Genomic DNA, 18,465 nt, shown 5'->3' on the forward strand with positions numbered 1-18,465 from the left:
GGTACAATAACCATAATGAACAAGTTATAGTCAAGTATGTAAACTCAATATAATATCTATTGTGCTTTATCTATGTTTGTTATTAAATGCGAATAACTAATAGATAAGTTTTGCGCTCGATTAGATAGATCCTAAGCTACAATGTTAGATCATTTTTACTCTTAACAACATAAATCTTAATAACAATATAAAATTAAAGGGTCAACTAGTGAAGGTGCCGAAACCACAAAGCGAAGATTAAAGAACAAAACAAATACATAATCACTCACTTACACACGTATAAGCAAACCAGATACATTGAATCAAAGAGATCAAATGTTTCTAATGCAGTAGCCTTTGTCCCAAACCAAAACATTTTTAAATTTAGAATTTTTGTCCTTTTTCAAGTTCAACGAGAACCGTCAACAATAAGCAAGAAATCAAGTAAACTATCCAACAATTAGAATAACATTGTGGGAATACCAAAACATTTCTCGCTGCCTGGTTGTGTGGTACATGCATACTTATTTTCTTAATCTCAACGGATTAAGGAATAATGCTATAATTAATATTATCACAAGGGTGAAGTTATTGTGTTTGATATAAAATTATGAAAGAGTGCCGAAACCGTTTGTCGGGATAAAGAAAGAAATACTGTGGTCTTTTCAATGGAATTCCTGGGGAAATCATCCATGTGCATTGTGCCTTTGTCTCTGTCGGAAAGAGGTTTATCAGGTTGGTTTTGTTCTTAACTTGAATATAAATCCTACAAATAATACAATATTATGCTATATATCTGGATCCACACCATGTCCAAATGGAAATCTAACTAATTAAGATTCTAATATTAACATGTAAAGTGTTTTATTACTTCAAACGACTGATAACCACTAATTGAAGTAAATTTCATATTAATTGGTGGGTACAAATACCTTTATATATAATATATTTAGGGGTGCGATGTTCACACACCCTATTTTACTTTTCACACACCTTTCTAATTTTCGGTCGTCGGGTCAGATAAATTGAAGAAAATCAATGGATATAAATTAACAAGGGATGTGTAAGAAGTAAAATGGGGTGTGTGGATAGCGCACCCCTACATTTACCTTAAAAACTTCAGGACCTTCAAAATCGAGAGTCTTATGCGGGTGCACCACCTGCACTCCCTCAAAGCCAACCCATGGGTACATTGTTAGAAAATATGAGTTTCATAGCATGTCACGTACCAATTGATGACTTAAATTCAACCGTTTATGTACGCACAGTTTTACAACTTCAAATGCTTACAACATTTAAAGAACAAAAAAGTCGCTCATATATGCATGAATAATTAATGCTAGTAAATCTTTCAGAGTTTAGTATGTTTAAATGAAAATGAATGATTAAGCCTAAGGAAAAATAATAGTGATTCTCTTCGACATATATATATATATATATATATATATATATTGAATCTCTTCATATTGGTAATGGTGAACCTAAAACTTAAGAGTACAGGGTTTAGGCACTAAAATCGTAGAAGTATGGTAGAAGTTACAATGTAGAACCCTAGAAATTGAATCAAGAAGCATACTAAGTCAACCGTTATGTTGTTTATTTCAGTTTCCTCGGGCAGTTCACATGGAAATCTAGTACAACCCTAGAACTTAAGATAATATATGGGTCCATCCTTCATAATATAATAACCATCAAAACGAAAAGCCAAATTTTAAATGAGTACATATATTTTATGATTCATCAATCATTCAAGGTGGAAAATTGATATTCAAGGTAAGTGAACAAATGTATCTCTACTGTCATTGTCCCGGTCACATGGGACTTAAACTATACTCTCCATTTTTTAATGTAAATGTATCGCTATATTAAAAAAAATTATACAATAATTTTGACAGATATTTGTATCATATCTCATTGATTCAATTCTTTTTTTTTTTTCCAGAGATATATGTATAAAGAGACCAACTTTCTTGTTGATGTCATTATTAAATATTTTTTGTTGACGTATATTTGATTTAGTTGATTTCGGTTGTACTAAGGCTTCGAACTTAACCCCTTTTTTTGTATTTTTTTTTTTTATAAACAAAAACACGATTGCCCGTGAATTTTAGACTATTTTTTGTAAATAAAATTTGGGTGATCCTATCCACACACCTATTTTTATCTCTGACACATCCCTTGTTAATTTATGTCTGTTGATCTTATTCAATTCATTGGACCCAACAACAGGAAATTGAAAAGGATGTGTGAGAGATACAAAGGGGTGTGCGGATAGAACCACCCTAAAATTTTCATATAATAGAATTAAAAAGAGGGTGGTTCTATCCATACACCTGTTTTTTACGTCTCATACATCCGTCTCAATTTTTGGTCGTCAGATTGAATGAATTGAAGAAGCTCAATGGACAAAAATTAACAAAGTTGTATGAAAAGTGAAAATAGGTGTGTGAAGAACCAAACAAATAGTTTGCGTACGTTACACTGCAAGATTGTGTCATGGTGGCATTTATATTGCACTAACAAAAGTACATAAAAATATATAAGGAAGACAAATTGCAATTCCAAACTACAAACTAATATTGGTTTCATATAATATTTTATTTTTCAAAATCTTAATTTTTCATGTTTCATGTATTATGGATACGAACACATTTTTAATCCTCAATCTTGACGGGATCCACTTAGACTGATAATCTCACCCTCTAATATCCACTTAGATAAACACGCATAATATCACCTACTAATCTTGAAGGTGATATTATGAAGAATTCACTTAATTAAACCTCATAATATCACCTACTAATCTTGAAGGATTCACTTAATTAAACTCATAATCCCATAAAGTTCGTACCAAATAAAATCATAGTTAAAATAAACACACATATCACCCTTTTTAGCTCATAAAATGGGAGCAATAATAACCTATATAGAATGATGTGATTTGGCAAAATAAAATAATTTATTTGAAGCATGTAAAAGTAGGATTAGCCGTTAAACTAGAGTCCCATAAGGCCATCTCCATCTAAAGGGCTAAACATAGTCCCTTTCAGAAATATAGCACTACAAGAAATTATTCTTTAATGAAGACCATATTCATATACTATCTCCATCCGAATGGGCTAAATATAGTCATCTTTAATTATTTATTAGTTCTAAGTTTATTCTTTAAGTTTATTGTTTAATTTAATTAAACTACTTCTTATACCATATTAAAATAAAGTTATTTAGACATGAGTTTTTAATGCCACGTGTCGTTGAATGAGTAAGTTTTCAAATTTCTTATCTTTATATATTCTCAATAATATTTTAATTATGATTTTTAAGGATTAAGAGGGTATGAGAAATGGTGTAGAAATGGGATGGGTATTCATAGGAAAAAGTTTGGAACTTTTTAAAAAAAAAGAAGAAAAAAAATAGTATACAAGTGGCTGTTGGAGATTCAAATATGATCGTTAGATTCTTTCAAAAGTGACTGTTGAATCTATAAACAGACTGCAGCTGCTGTTACTAGGCCCCAGCAAACGGGCTAGGTATCAGGCCAAGCTTGGCCAATCTGATGGCCTTTAGGCCGTGTTAGTTGGCTCCACTGACATGAGTTTTGTCCAAATAAGACCATATTTTTGCTTTTTAGCTCTCTTCGTTATAAATGACCTAAATTAAATAACTTTTAAATTAGGGATTAAATTTTCACATTAAAATTAGGGAATCCCTTTCTATTAATTAGGGTGGGGTAACTTTTTGTTGATTTCCTTTTTGGAATGTAGCCAAATAAATATTTCGATAAACTTTCTAAAGATGAAAATAATTTGAAAGCTGATCCTAATGAGAAACGACGCAAACATCTCACCGTTGATTGGCCAGGCAATCCTATCCTAAAATAAATTTCCTTTGAACAGAAAATTTTGGCTTATTTTTAGGAGCTCTATTTTGATCTTACTTTATTGCTGGAACTTAAAAGTCACCACTTTATTTTTTAAACTCAAAATTTGTTTCATTTTAACTTTTGGACTCTCTCTCATCTTTGAAACTATAGGTCGTCTCCGGAAGCATATGTGAGATCGAACACCCAATAAGCCTATGTTACATGTGTAGTAAATTTAATTATAAATCTTCATTATGCATTAACATTCAACAATCAGAGAATAGTAAGTTGAAGAGAAATTGAAGGGATGAAAAAAATAAAAAAATAGCTTGGAGCACCCAAATCAAACTCACATAAGAAATTAGCAAATCTAAGGACAATGTGGAGTGGATTTTGAGTTTTATAGAGACGACTTTCAAGTTTCAAGTGGTAAAATGAAATCAAAGTTGAGTTCCAGGTGGCAAAGTATAGCGAACTTTGATTTTGAAAGTATAAAGTGATGACTTTTGAGTTATAGTGAAATTAAAATTAAGTTCATGAGACATAACTAAAAATAAGTCAAAAAATAAATAAATCTTGCCATTATCAACCAATAATGGAGGTAGCATGTAACTTTTTACCACAGTAATGAAAATAAGTTAAGTTCTTACCAATAATGGAGGTAGCATGTAAATCTTGCCATTATCAACCAATAATGGAGGTAGCATGTAACTTTTTACCACAGTAATGAAAATAAGTTAAGTTCTTGTATAATGATATGGATTGAAATTCTGTCGGTGACTAATATAACATTAAATCTAACCAAATATATCGTTTAATAAGAAGAAGAAAAAAAAAAACCAATAATGGAGGCGCATTACTCTCATCGTGCTCCGCCGCTATACAAAAACACGTCTCATCAAGACATGGTGAGCCGCCGGAGGAAATATTTCATTTTAAAAAGGGGTATTTATGGGAAGTTACCATATACAAACAAAGTAAAACCGCGTAAAATCCTCCACTCAAAAAAACAGCAAAGCTTCTGTAATCATTTGAGAATTGAGTGGGAAGTTTTATTTCATTTTTTTATTTTTAGAAAAAAGAGGGAAATAAATTAAATGATTTTAAGTTTTGGATGGATTAACTTGATTTTTCTTTTTCGTTACAATTGAGAGTTTTGAACCTCGAATTTAGCCTATACGTACACCTATTTTTGCGACTAGGTAATCCAGGTAAATTTAACGTATTAAACAACAATTAAAAAAGAATACAAAAGGAGAAAACGAGAGTGAAAAATCATTAAAAAAAACGTTCAGAGTTTTCTTATAAAAAGTAGAATATAAATTTTGGGTAAGACACAGGTCTTGAAAGAGTGGGAAAAGTTTGAATGAAATTAATTTTAATTGGAACCTCTAAAAAAATTAATTTAATTAAATAATTTCTTTTTTTTATAATTTGGTCGGGGGCTTTTGTGGATCCTTGTGAAAAAGCCATCTCTCTCTATTGTCTTATTTGCCTCATTTTCCATCTATAAATGTGTCACATTCCCACCCTACCTTAACTCCTAATTCTCTGATTTTCCTCTGCCTTTCCTCCTCCCTTCTTCCACTTTTCTCACCAGAGAGGTTGAAACTCTTCCAATGGAGGAACCGGGTTCTCTGTGGACTACTTACCCTGAGGTGGGTCCCTCCTCATTCTTCTTCTGTGTGCCACTTTTTGTTGGGTTCTTTTTTCTGCTGCAGTTTCATCAAAGTTTGCTGCTTTTTCTGCTTCAATTGTGTGTTTTTATGGTGGCTTTTCTACTTCATGCTGTATTATTCTCACATGCAATTGCAAATGCTTCCCTTCATTGCCTCTTTCGATTCGTTTTTCGGTTTTTTTATGTGAATTTAATTGTTAGTGATGGATCTTCCATATCTGAGAGGAATTCAACCATTAAAGTCCGAATTTTTGGTCCCTATGAAACATTAATTTGTACTTGGCACGCAAGTCCTGCAGTCTCATTAGAAGTCATCGTTCTTGTGAATGCAAATTTTGTTTTCTTTGTTTTTCTCCACAACACGACGTTTCTATTAGGAAATATTCTAATCTTCATGCACGGAATTCAAACAAAAGGCGGCCGCGTTGTCTTGTCCAACTGACCTAACTTACGTCGGTATTCAAAAAATTCATATGTCAATTAATTGGCTTTAATTTTTTCTTTATAAAAACTATGGTAAATGTGTACCTCTTCTATTAATATATGTGATGAACAGAATATGCAGAATTTGAGAACCAATGTGTTTGTAGTATTGATGGACCCAGTTCTCTGATTTCGGTTACAGGGGTAGGTTTTAATGGAGTTTCTTTATATATTAACCCTTTTTTTTCACGCTCCCTTTTCTCTTTTCTTCAAAAAGATAAGCAGGATTTGTTGACCAGGACGTGGGATTTTCATGGGCCCTTTTTGGGATTTCACTGTCTTCCTAACCTTTGAAATAGTTGCTTTCCGTTTTCCACCATGATTTTGTTCCGAATCTTTTGATCCTCCCTTAGTTACCTGTTTGAGAATTGGTGGGTTTGGTGTTCATGTTTGAGTTTGAACCTGTAACCTTCGATGTTTGTTTTGGTTTGTTTGGTCTCGAAAATGTTTTGAGTGTGATAGTCGCACCTGTTATTAATTCACGTGTTATGATATGAGCTTATGTATTCTTTTGGATTCTACTATGTTTAGAATTGTTTTTTTTTTTTTTTTTTTCTAGGTTCAATTTTATTATTTTGATGGAATTGAAACTCATTTCTTGAATCCTGTTTTGAATTGACAGAGCGCTGATGAGTTGAAGGAGAAGCTTCTGTACACAACCCTTGAGCTAGAATCTGTAAAAACACGCGCAACGGATGAAATCCGAAAAAGCGAGGAGAATGTGGAGAAACTAGTCAATCTTCTAAACGTTGCATCCAAAGAGAGAGATGATGCCGTAGATCAGCTACGAAAGCTGGTAAACAAGATCATGCCTTCAGGTCCAATGGAACTCCCACTCAACATGTTTCCTCATGAAAGTACACTTTTGCTTCCCACCAAAGCAAACTCGAGCATAACTGAATCCAACAGCCTCTCTGAAACCTACAATCCCCAAAAATCGCATGTCTCTTCCTCTGTGGACTCCTTATTCGATGCAGTTTCTTCACCCGAGTTTTCGAACATAAACATGGCTGAATCTGGCTGCATTCCTTTTGTGAAGCACCAGCCTCGGGTGCAAGAATATAATGGTACTGTATCTGCTGGTGTAGTCTCTTCAGGGATGATCAAACCCGACCCGGCTTCTGAAGTGATTGACAACTTTGTGAAAGGAAAGATTTTGCCTGAACAGGGAAAGCTCTTGCAGACTGTGATGGAAGCCGGTCCACTGCTCGAGACTCTTCTTGTTGCTGGGCCAATGCCTCGTTGGCGAAACCCCCCGCCTTTGCAGCCCTTCAAAATCCCACCTGTTTCAATCAAAGGCTGTGAAGCTGCTGTAAGCTTCAACCAGAAACCAGTGGGAAATACTAGTTATGTTGTCCATAAGCCAATCAACTCGGCATCATATCCTGAGATGTCTCGCGGCTTTTCGCAGACATGTTCGGCTTCCATGTTGAACTTCAACAATGGTGGTGCTTCCATTTCACGCCTGGACAATGCAAGGATGTTGGCTTCGCTTTCCGGCATTGACCACCAATTTTCGATTGGCAAGCGGCAGAGGCTTCAATGATAGTACGGTGAACTTTTGCTTCTTAATTTTTAGTGTAAAAAATTGAAGTTTGAGAGCTTTGAAGGTGTAAAAATGGGATACTTTTGTTTTTGGGTTCAACTTTAAATGACATGGCCATTTAACTTCAGTTTTACCCTTTTTGGCTTCTCTTCGTGTACATCAAGTTGCTTCTGTTTGCCAGTTCATTTGCATAGGAAAAATAACAAGCAAAGACCATATTGGTCCAACACTACATGCACCAAATCAAAAACTAAAATTTCGGATCCCAACTTATGCAACAGTGTTTCATTTGTCCTTCGGCGGTATAATCACGTCAAGCTATATGTAGCATATAGTAATTACCATCTTTCTTCCTTGGGAGCCACTCGATTTAGATTGTTTGCATCTTTAAATTTAGATGTTTGCACTTATTCTGCCTAAGATTAGTGGAAGCTTGGGTATGGCCAAACACAGAGAATCTCATGCTTTTGTGAGAGTTGTTCTACAGATAATGTGATTCAGACGGTCTTACACAAGTTTTTCTTGTAATGCTTGTCACCAACTAATGGTGGAAACCAAATCCTCTTGCAATTTGGAGGAATGGGGTAGAAAATAAAACTATCCATCAACATGCGACGAGCGAAAGGTGTACAAACCTGTTATCTAGTTCTCGTGTGAAACTTCCCTCCAACTTTGATATTATCTACAGCAAAACAAACATTTAAGCAGCTCTTACAATTTTGAAATCCTTGAGATCCTCACGTCAACCTTCAAATATGTCCACATATGTTTGTTTTCATTGATTTAATCGTTTTAATATCATTAATTAAACAGTTTTTGTTTGCTAATCACCCCTATTTAATCAGCAACGCAGCCTAATACAAAGCCCTTTTGGAAAAACATTTTGGTAATTAGTCTCTAATTACACAACTTTAAGTTAGATTAGTATGTCTTCATGGATCGTAGCTTCTGTTGCTATTATTTCCACCTTCACCCTCCTCTTCACTTACTACAAGATACTCCAACGCCTCTGTAGACGACTTCAGAGCACGGGCTGGTCGAGAAACCCGAACCTAAGGCCTGTACTGAACGAGTTCAACCTAGACGATGCCAGGCTCGAGTCTCAGAGCAACGGACTGGACTTCTCGGTTGCTCGGTCTCTTCCCGTGACTCAGTTCAAGAAGAAAGATGAAGCTGAGGATGCCGAACAGAGCCCCGCCCAGAGCTACACAGACTGCGCAATCTGCTTGGGGGAGTTCGAAGACGGGGAATGGATAAAAGAACTACCGAAATGCTCCCATGGATTCCACATTGCTTGCATAGACACTTGGTTTGTGTCTCACTCAAACTGTCCCATATGCCGATCACAGGTCCATGATCTGATGCATGATTCTCCTCTTCCTACGCAAACTCCAGAAGAAACATTGAGCCGAGATGAAATCGAAGAAAGTGCGACGCATTTCGAAATGCTGCAATCCGCCACGATGTGAAGCTATGCTCATTGATTTTTTTTTTTTTTTTTTGGTCCAATTCAAGAGGATTAGAGAAACAATTACTTTCGTAGATGAACAAGACAAAGCTGTAGAACCGGGACCGGCGAAAGGGTTTAGGTTTATAGAAAAAAATACTACTTGGCATTTGACCTTCAACTGTTTCCGGCAAAAGATCGAAGCTGTAGAACCCAAACTGAAGCATTTGCTTGCCCCACACACACACACACACACACTCTATATATATATATATATTTTTTTTTTTTCAGCATTGTCGTACATGTTATGTTATCAAACTTCAAAGAGAACCACTCATTCAAACAAGAATCCACATTAATATCCGATTAATAACTTGAAGCTTGCTTTAATTGGAGCTTGCAAATGAAACTTGTGTTTGAAGCAACAACCCAGAAACCCTGTTCCCAGTACTTACCTAGTCTCCCTACAAACATGACGGTAATTGAACGATTGCAAGACTTTCAAATGCAGCCGGTAGCGATTCTCACCATGCAACACGGTCAGCCATACCGCCATTATATGAACACACTTACAATGAACGGTCGGATTCATAACACATTTAGTTATTAACCATTCCTTAATATGTAAAAACGTCGTCGCATATGAAAACATAAATAATGTTCCAAAATAGATTAACCTTTCACGCCTACAAGGTCCGAACTGCAGTTATAACCACAAAGGATAAAAGACTAGTAATCGGGTATCAAAACTAAACAGAGCCACCGCAAACTCACAGAACTCCCCTCTTTGCAAAGCTTTGCCATGAACTTAGATGATACCGATTTTGTTTGCCACATCCAAAGCATCGTAGTCAGGGGTTAGCCTAACATAAGCCTTTTTGGTACCATCGGGCCTGGATCAAAAAAATATTCAGATTATCAGATCATCCTATGAAGACGCACAGAAACAAGTATGGATCACAAGCCAGTAATCTTACTGAACTACGATGCCAAAATTATTACAAAATTGAAACTATATACCCATTGAAAAAAAAAATGCTCATTATTTTTCTCCGTTCACCACTAGTAACCTGTCATAATTGTACACATTTAAGGAAGTGTGTCCACACCAAGGTACTCAGATCAAATCATGAGCTACATATCTCATGCTTCATAAACCTTCGAAAAATAAAGCAATTTGGACAAAGTCACAGGGGACAGCTCATGCATCAAATATTAAAACTTGCAAAAAATGCATTAAACTAACATCTTGACCGAAGTAAAAGAGCACATACACAATTATTCTTGAAGGAGGTCCGTTTACATAATCAAGTCATCTTTGTAAAATTTTGAAAAAAAAACATCCGTTGTTCTTCTTTAGGCAGTATTCTAATGTCGAAATTGCAATTTACTAACCTGATCAGGGTATTCACTTTCTTGGTCTGAATGTCGTACATCTTCTTGACTGCATCCTTGATTTTCTTCTTGTCAGCACGTATGTCAACAATAAAGACCAAAGTGTTGTTATCTTCAATCTTCTTCATTGCAGACTCAGTGGTAAGAGGATATTTCAATATTTGATAATGATCAAGCTTGTTCCTCGGTGTAGCACTAATACGAGGGTACTTAGGGTTCCTCTCCTTTTTCAATGTCCTAGGGCGGTGAAATGTAACTGAGGTTCTGATCTTCTTAACTTTTTTAACAGCAGGGCCAGATTTCAAAGCCCTTGCAGCCTTCACGGCTTGTGACTTTGGGTCAGCCTTTTTTGAAACATTAGCTGCAAAAGATATGCACCGGTCAGAGAGAATCTATTTAAAATTTTATCCATATAAATTTTCTCGTAGCTCATTGGAGAGGGGAAAGTCGTAGGGGTACTTATGTGAAAGAACGTACTAAACGCCAGTGAGTATGGGGAATTAAGAGTGGAAAATGAATTTGCATCACCTACGGTTACTGATTAAACAAAAGCCAAGCAATTGCAGAGCTAATTACATCTTGTCAATATCTACTGGAAGGAGCGATGAAAATTTGCAAGTACAAGCTAACGTTAACAGGCATTGACCTATAATTCTGTTACCCCTTAACCTAGAATGCTAGCAGACGAGTCATAATTAAAACCCACACCTAAGATGTTCAAATCCAATTGACTATTAGCTTATAAATTTTATCTTCCAATTCCCTTGATACCCTTAGAGTCTGACTACACCGTGCACACGAAACTTAACAAAACTAGACTCCAAATTTTGCATTCAATTGGCTAAACATTCGAATTCTAACAGAGACCCATGGAACCAAGTGTAACAGGTTTCATTCCTATCTATAAAAAAAAAAAAAACTCCACAACTCATAAGCACTTAATCATTGATACATTCATGTGCAGTTAATGACTGCGATGTAAATAGGAAAGGAAAACATGTAGCGGTAAACTGAATATGATGGCGAAGATTTCTTTTGTTTAGCCGATTCCTCAAATTTCACAGCAGCCATTAATTTAGGAACGTATAAAGTTGTTCTTAGAACAATGAGAACTCACACAATGATTAAAGGTTAAAAAAAGAAATTAAGGGTTTGCACAAACATAGAACAATCTAACCCATTTGGTTTCTCAGAAAATGCGGCATACAATCTTAGTTTCCATACCAACAAGAACCCAATACATCCACCTCCGACGATAATTTGGTTAATTTGAATTCATTTTTCACTAACTAATACTAAGACTCATGCCAAGATAAATAAAATACATCGAGATTTTGATGCAATAACTAGACTTTCCACCATTTTCTCAGCAACCAAACAGCACCATAGGAAAAAAAATTGAAGCACGACAAGATAATGAGAATGAAGGGGCAGTACCTTTAGGTGGAGCCATTGATGCCGACGAAGAAGCTCTGGTTATATTCCCAAATCACCACCTGGAAACCCTAAAAGGACACACAGATACAGCACGTAAATTTCAATACTTTCTCAGTTATCAAAAGCGTGTGTCTGAAGAGAGCGGAGAGAGACCTGCCGGCGTGAAGCTGAACCAGTAGGGTTTACGGTGGAGGAGGAGGCAGGGGTTATATAGAGAGTACTCGAAATTACATAAATGTCCATGTATGTTATTTGATTTACCCGCATGAGCATGTGGGCTTTCTCGCGGGAATGTGGACCCGACTTGAAAACTCAGGCCGAAGTCCAATTGTAAGATTTGATGTAGCATTGTCTGAGAATCAGGGCCCGTTTACGGTTTCTCAAAAAAGCACTTTTGTTAGAAAAGCGTTGAAATTTTTTTTCAAAGTCAAGTGCTTTCTCTAGCCAAGTACGAGAACGGCTTTTATGGGCTCAGCAGTATATTTTTAAATTTTTTTGTCAAACAGCATCAAATACATTTTCTGTTGTTATATATACAGAGTTTGGATCCTCGTTGAATTCTTTTTGTGAGAATTCCGGAAATTCATGAATCAAGTTCGTTCATTATATATCGTGCGGTCAGAAATTATTTTTTAAATATTTTTATTTAAAAATAAATATAAACAGTACTTGACAAAAACTGACCGCACGTTGTATGATAAATAAACATGATTCATGAATATTTAGGATCCTCACCAAAAGGATCTGAAGAGGATATAAACATATCTAAACTTACGAGCCACAATAAACAGTTTACTTTATGTCCTATCTTTGTTCCTTTTGTTTCCAAGTAGGTCTTGTCTTCCTCTGTAATTGGTGTCAAAACCGGAACCCTCCCGAGTCCCGACCACGGCCTCGTGTCCCTTTGGATCGGTGAACTTTGCCGGGTTGTTTGTCATTGTACTCATCGTTCGGCCCCTATGTTTCTCAAAATCTGTCCAAAATTATTTAAACAATAGTTTGTAAGTCGCACTTCATATACACGTCCATAAAAATGTTCTTATAACCGATTGTAAATATGCATTCTAGATTGATAGTCTGACAATATAATAATTTGTATGCCTGACTTGGGCACCGATCCCATATTCACAAAAATCAACAGCTAGTCCGAGTTCTCCATTGGCATGGACTGTGTCATGGCCTTGGCCCTGCAGATTGTAGGCTTGAAGTTTGTGGCCTAGACCAATGCCTCTTCATGACCTCCGAAAATGTTAAATTATTTTTTTCCTAATTTTACATGTGGTCTGCGATCTTTTGCACTCAGAGGAGTTGTCCAAAACTTAATAAATTTGTACATTATTTATGTAAGATTTTTAGGTTAGTTTGACGACAAAATAGAAAAAAAGAAAGCAATAGTGTCAGTTGGATTGGACTTAAACAAATTATAATCTTGTTCTAGAAAAATAATTATAGTTTAGTTATTAAACTCTTCAAAATTATTATTTAATAATACGATTCAGTGATATTTCTTTTAATTTATAAGTGAAAGATTTTAAATTCAATTTTTATTTTTAATTTAAACAATATTATTACTAGTATAAACCCACAATTTCCTTTTAAGATATATAATATCACTTGTTAAAAAATAAAAAATAAACTCTTCAAAAAAAATTATTTGACCAAATCAACGATTCAACGGTCGATCTAGTACTGTAGAAGAATAAACATTGTCAGAATTTTCCAGTCTTGGGAACCTGAGCGAGGGAGAGGCTGCTGACGTGTCCACACTTTTCAAAAGCCAGGGAAACAACAGTCTTCCACCAACACACATTACAGAGAAATCGCGGCCGGCAATTCCGATACGCTGGTCGCCGCTGCTGCTAAATCCGCCACGTGTCCCCCTAGCTCTCTCCCTACTCTATTTGATCCCAACTCTCGGGCCCCGCGCCATTTATCCGGCGACCTAACGGCACCGTATTCGACACAAGCTCCCAGGCGAACTCCACTCAGCTACACTCTTCCCCATCGTGCTATGGCCGAAACGACGCCGTTGCCGGGCGCTCCGCAGCCGAGCAAGCTGTGGAAAGGGGTTTTCGCGGTGGCCGGAATCATGACCACGCTCGTCACCTACGGCGTTCTCCAGGTTCCTAATTCCCTCGCATTTCTCTTATCCTTCGGATCGACCTCCGTTTTCGTGGCGGAAATGTTGAATCTTTTGCTTCGATTTCTTGCAGGAGAAGATCATGAGAGTGCCGTACGGCGACGACAAGGCGTTTTTCAAGTACTCGCTTTTCCTCGTCTTCTGCAACCGCATCATGACGTCGGCGGTCTCCGCCGGTGCTTTGTTGGCGAGAAAGAAGGCTCTGGATCCCGTCGCTCCGGTTCACAAGTACTGCCTTGTATCGATTTCGAACATACTAACGACTACATGTCAATATGAGGTGAGAGCTGCGGTCTTTAACTTTTTTGCAGAATGTGTAATTTTTTTTTATATAGTTTTTGATTGATTTCGTACATTTCGGTGGCCGCAGGCTCTCAAATACGTCAGCTTTCCGGTTCAAACGCTTGCGAAATGCGCCAAGATGATACCTGTGATGGTAAGAAAATACAGTTTGATCAGTTATGGTGCTTCATTGTACTATTTCTGAGTAGTTTTATCTGTTTGGTTAATTTTTGTCATGATTTATTGTCAAGCTGAGTAACATGTTGTTCGAATTCGAAGTTTCAAACTATAAAAAATGCTTGGAGCATTCAACTTATCTAGTGTGCTGGATAAGAAAAAATGGGTAAACTTGCACGAGTGACGAGTTTTTCTCAACGTCTAAACATGCTTGATTGATCAGTGAGCTCCAAATGGTTGAACGTGTGGAAGTTGGGCTTGAGGTGTGACCTATCTGTGAAGAGACTAATTGAGAAACTTCAGTAGCTTTTTCATGAGGGACATATGATCTTGTGTTCTTTGGTTTGCCAATTCATGCGGTTATTGTTTATGCAGGTTTGGGGCACTATCATTATGCAAAAGAAATATAGGGGACCGGACTATTTTTTGGCATTTCTAGTGACAGTGGGCTGTTCAATATTCATTCTATATCCGGTATGGTTTGATTCCCCGTCGAATTCTTTAAAATTTTCCACTGAGGTGTGCACATACAAAGGATTGTTTTGAAAAGTGGTCTTAATTGTTAGCATGCCACTTTTTTGTAATACTCGTAAGTGACCTTGGTCTCTGATTCATGCTGCAAGTTTCTTTAGATTTCCCTTTCAGCCATGCACATACGGATGATGGTACATTAGGAACTTGCAACGAATGCCAGCATGCTACCACTTTGCATCCATGTCTATAAATTTCCATTTCCTTTCTTTTCTATGTGGAATCTCTTGCAAAACTAGAATACATATAAGTACACTTATGCCTCCCATGTTTCTTGTACAATGGCTGCTGTATGGTGCTCGGTGATACTATTGTAGGAATGAAATATTTGTTAGTTGAAGATGTTTCCTGTTTAGTTTCATAGTTGGCCATAGAACTCCCAGAATTACCACCTCTCAGTTTCAAAGCCAAAGATTCATTCCAGTTCAGGTTGTTTATTACAATCGGTTGGGTGACTGCTGTTTACATGCTAGCTTCGTCATATCTTAGTATGATCACAGTGCCATGTACCTTTGCCTTACCACACTTGAGTATCTTATATACGTACTCTGTGAGGGAATTTGAAAGTAAATAGAGTGCGCTTAGTATCCCTGAAATTCTATTGTTTAGCAACGAGATATTAATGAATACTCCCTTGCTTGTTTTCTGAAAATGGTCTAATTAATTAGAGAAAATTCCATATATGTTCATGTATGTGGCTGTTTTGTGAGCTGGTGATGATTCTAATGAGAAAAATGTTCTTTGATTTAAATTTTAAATAGAACTAATTGTTTGTGCTTTTGAATGTAGGCAGGATCTGCTGACATTGGTCCATCTGATATATACGGTAGAGGAAGAGAAAATACCATTTGGGGCATTTCCCTTATGGTTGGTTATCTTGGGTATTAACGTGAACCCTCTCTTTATTAGATGGTTATGATTTGTCAAAAAAGAATTTGTTGCTAGCTGCTGAGATGAACAGACTAAATCCACTTATACCAATTCAAAAATATTAATATATACCTATTCTTACTAAAAATGTGCCATCAAACTTTATCTCCATGTCTTGATGCTTAGTTGCTAGGGTACCAATAATTTACAATGAATTAATGCTCCCTTACAGAAGCAAACCATAACAAAACTAGTAGTTTAAAGTTTGCCTCCTTGCAATTGATTATGAGTGCAGCACTGGCAGTGTGGGTGATTTTGCTTTTGTCTATTTTTCTTTTCTTTACTTTTTACAGTGTATAGTAATAACACTGAGAATTTGACCGATAAAAAAGAATCAATGACATTGAGAATATTTGAAACAAGATACTTGGAGCCAAAAATTTATAGATTTAAGATGCTCCTTTCTTTGTCTAATAGGTTTGATGGATTTACAAGCACGTTCCAAGATAAGCTGTTTAAGGGCTATGATATGGAGATACACAATCAAATATTTTACACCACTTTCTGTTCTTGTGTTCTCAGCCTGACAGGTAATATTCTTATTCAGATCTTGTTGCTCCATAAGTAGTTACTAATCACACAGAGGGATATTTCGTAGCGGGGTCGTCTATGCTTCATATTGCTTACCAGGATTCAGTGTTCATATGTTGTCACAATTTATGTTGCGGATTTCGTATCATTATCTTGCTTGTAATCCAACTTCAAAGTTATCCAAGCATGTGTTTGTGTGTCCACTGAAGGTTGTGAATATTACTACTATGTGTGTACTAGGTACCGCTTGAGCCACTGGTTGATCACTGGTTCAATGGTGTTTGAATATATTTTCTGTTGCTTAAACTTATCTGCACGTACCACCTCCTTTATATTTTTTTTTTGCATTCGAGTTTATTTATTTAACCTTTTAGCGATGAGTTGTTGATTCTGCTAAATTTTCAGGTCTTCTATTACAAGGTCAACTTCTGCCAGCAATTCATTTTGTTTCTAGCCACAATGATTGTTTCTTCGACATTGCATTGCTTTCCACCGTAAGAGATCTTTCCTTGCTATTATGGTATCTGTTAATGTTACATGTTTAATTACTTTGTATTTATTTAGCAGATGCTTCTAAGTTTTTTTAGGGCTAGTGGCCGTTGTTTTAAGTTTTTCTCATTTCCCACTGTGCCAAATTTTTTCTTTTTCCTGTCGTGTCTTCTCCTCTGTCTGTTGGTTTCCTTTTCTTTTCCTTCCTGGTTTATAAGTGTTTTGTGTTGCAGGTAGCAACAGCGAGCCAGTTTTTTATTTCTTACACAATTCGCACTTTTGGTGCTCTCACATTTGCCACAATAATGACCACAAGACAGGTAAGTCATATCTCTCCAAAATAATCCTTGTAAGCGTTCCCACTTCTCCGTTATTAGTGCTTCTAATTAATGGTGTCTCTCTTTGGTATTGAAGCTGGCCAGCATTTTGCTATCGTGCCTGTGGTTTTCGCACCCCCTTAGCTGGGAACAGTGGATGGGAGCTGTAAGCCTCAACCTCAAACCTAGTAATTTTTGTATTTGTGTTTTGTTTCCCCAAAAGCCCAAATAACGCCACTTTTGTTACAATGACCAGGTTGTTGTCTTTGGTTCCCTATATGCGAAAAGCTTCATGAGAACGAAGCCTTCACCTTCCCAACAAATTCAGAATGGAGCTTTGAGTCCAGTGAAGGGGATCCCTTGATAGTGTTTGGGTTTTAACGGTTGCCACAATACGTCGGACTAGGTACCTACCTCTAACTTTGACCAATGGGCAGCTTTGGTTTTACAAATGTCAAGCTGCAACCTGCGAACAGGCCTTCGATGCAGTGAAATTATTCTAAATATACTCTAGATCACACGCATGCATACCGCACGCAAGGGGTCTCGATGGAGACCAAAGATTCTTGGAGGCCTACGTCTCCATAGGGAGGATTAATCATAGACTAACTAAAGGAACAAGAATGTTTCGTTTTATTCTTACATACGTTTTGGAATACACGGCTCAAAAATGTATAACGCAACTGCGCAAGCGACATTTCCTTAGAGTAGAAATCGAAGAACAAAAAAAGAAGAAAGTTTTGGATAATGCCACCCTGGAGTATTTTCTTCTCTTCTTCCTTTTAATGATTTTTCTTTTCCTGTGGCCCCAGCTCGATTAGGATTGTAATAATTGGTTTACTGTTTCGATTAGGGATGATGGTGTTTAAATTAAATGATATTTGGTGGTTGTTTTGGTTTCTTATTGTGATTAACGTATCTTTATTCTCTCATGGGAAGCTCAGAAAGATGTGAGAAGTTGGATTTCATCAGTGTTGTGTGCATATTGTTTTATTGTTTTTCAGGAAACATATGCATATTTAGGGGAGGGAATAGAAAAACAAAGTAGATTGTAATAATCACAATATCAGGTCCGGTTGTAATGTTACGTCTCACAACACATTGATAACAAACTGATCCCTGCCTAGTCTAGCCCTTGATACCACTTGAGACGGCATTGATGTCAAACATTAGGCCAAATCAACGCGTGTTCCGAAAATATGCATTGGTGGGATAAATAAATATTCTTCAATCCATCTATT

At 36.5% G+C, this 18,465-nt stretch overlaps 4 protein-coding genes across 5 annotated transcripts; 3 read left to right on the forward strand and 1 right to left on the reverse strand.

The window, feature by feature from the left end:
• The first annotated feature begins 5,356 nt into the window (after positions 1-5,356).
• Positions 5,357-7,675, forward strand: LOC137743655 (uncharacterized). Its single transcript, XM_068483587.2, has 2 exons — positions 5,357-5,499; positions 6,625-7,675. Exons 1-2 carry the CDS (start codon positions 5,461-5,463, stop codon positions 7,546-7,548), a joined length of 963 nt encoding a protein of 320 aa, XP_068339688.1. The 5' UTR covers positions 5,357-5,460; the 3' UTR covers positions 7,549-7,675.
• A 799-nt stretch (positions 7,676-8,474) lies between these two features.
• On the forward strand, positions 8,475-9,017 carry LOC137743104 (RING-H2 finger protein ATL52-like). The gene has a single exon (XM_068483012.1). It carries the CDS (start codon positions 8,475-8,477, stop codon positions 9,015-9,017), a length of 543 nt encoding a protein of 180 aa, XP_068339113.1.
• A 565-nt stretch (positions 9,018-9,582) lies between these two features.
• On the reverse strand, positions 9,583-12,067 carry LOC137742409 (large ribosomal subunit protein uL23). 2 transcript variants are annotated; one of them, XM_068482267.2, is made up of 4 exons: positions 11,981-12,067; positions 11,828-11,895; positions 10,391-10,751; positions 9,583-9,888 (listed from the first exon to the last, which is right to left on the reverse strand). In XM_068482267.2, exons 2-4 carry the CDS (start codon positions 11,841-11,843, stop codon positions 9,804-9,806), a joined length of 462 nt encoding a protein of 153 aa, XP_068338368.1. In that variant the 5' UTR covers positions 11,844-11,895; positions 11,981-12,067; the 3' UTR covers positions 9,583-9,803. The 2 variants fall into 2 exon arrangements, with proteins under 2 accessions (XP_068338368.1, XP_088536220.1); XM_088680094.1 differs by having other exon boundaries at positions 11,828-11,886; positions 11,981-12,058.
• Positions 12,068-13,483: 1,416 nt separating this feature from the next.
• LOC137743621 (UDP-galactose/UDP-glucose transporter 5B-like) lies at positions 13,484-18,124 on the forward strand. The gene is made up of 10 exons (XM_068483546.2): positions 13,484-13,949; positions 14,041-14,247; positions 14,338-14,403; positions 14,802-14,900; positions 15,747-15,838; positions 16,305-16,417; positions 16,824-16,912; positions 17,141-17,227; positions 17,322-17,390; positions 17,481-18,124. The coding sequence occupies exons 1-10, from the start codon at positions 13,839-13,841 to the stop codon at positions 17,586-17,588; spliced, it is 1,041 nt and encodes a 346-aa protein (XP_068339647.1). The 5' UTR covers positions 13,484-13,838; the 3' UTR covers positions 17,589-18,124.
• The last annotated feature ends 341 nt before the right edge of the window (positions 18,125-18,465 follow it).

Source organism: Pyrus communis, chromosome 11, assembly GCF_041283825.1.
Source record: "Pyrus communis isolate YQ-2024b chromosome 11, ASM4128382v1, whole genome shotgun sequence".
NCBI classification, from domain to species: Eukaryota; Viridiplantae; Streptophyta; class Magnoliopsida; order Rosales; family Rosaceae; genus Pyrus; species Pyrus communis.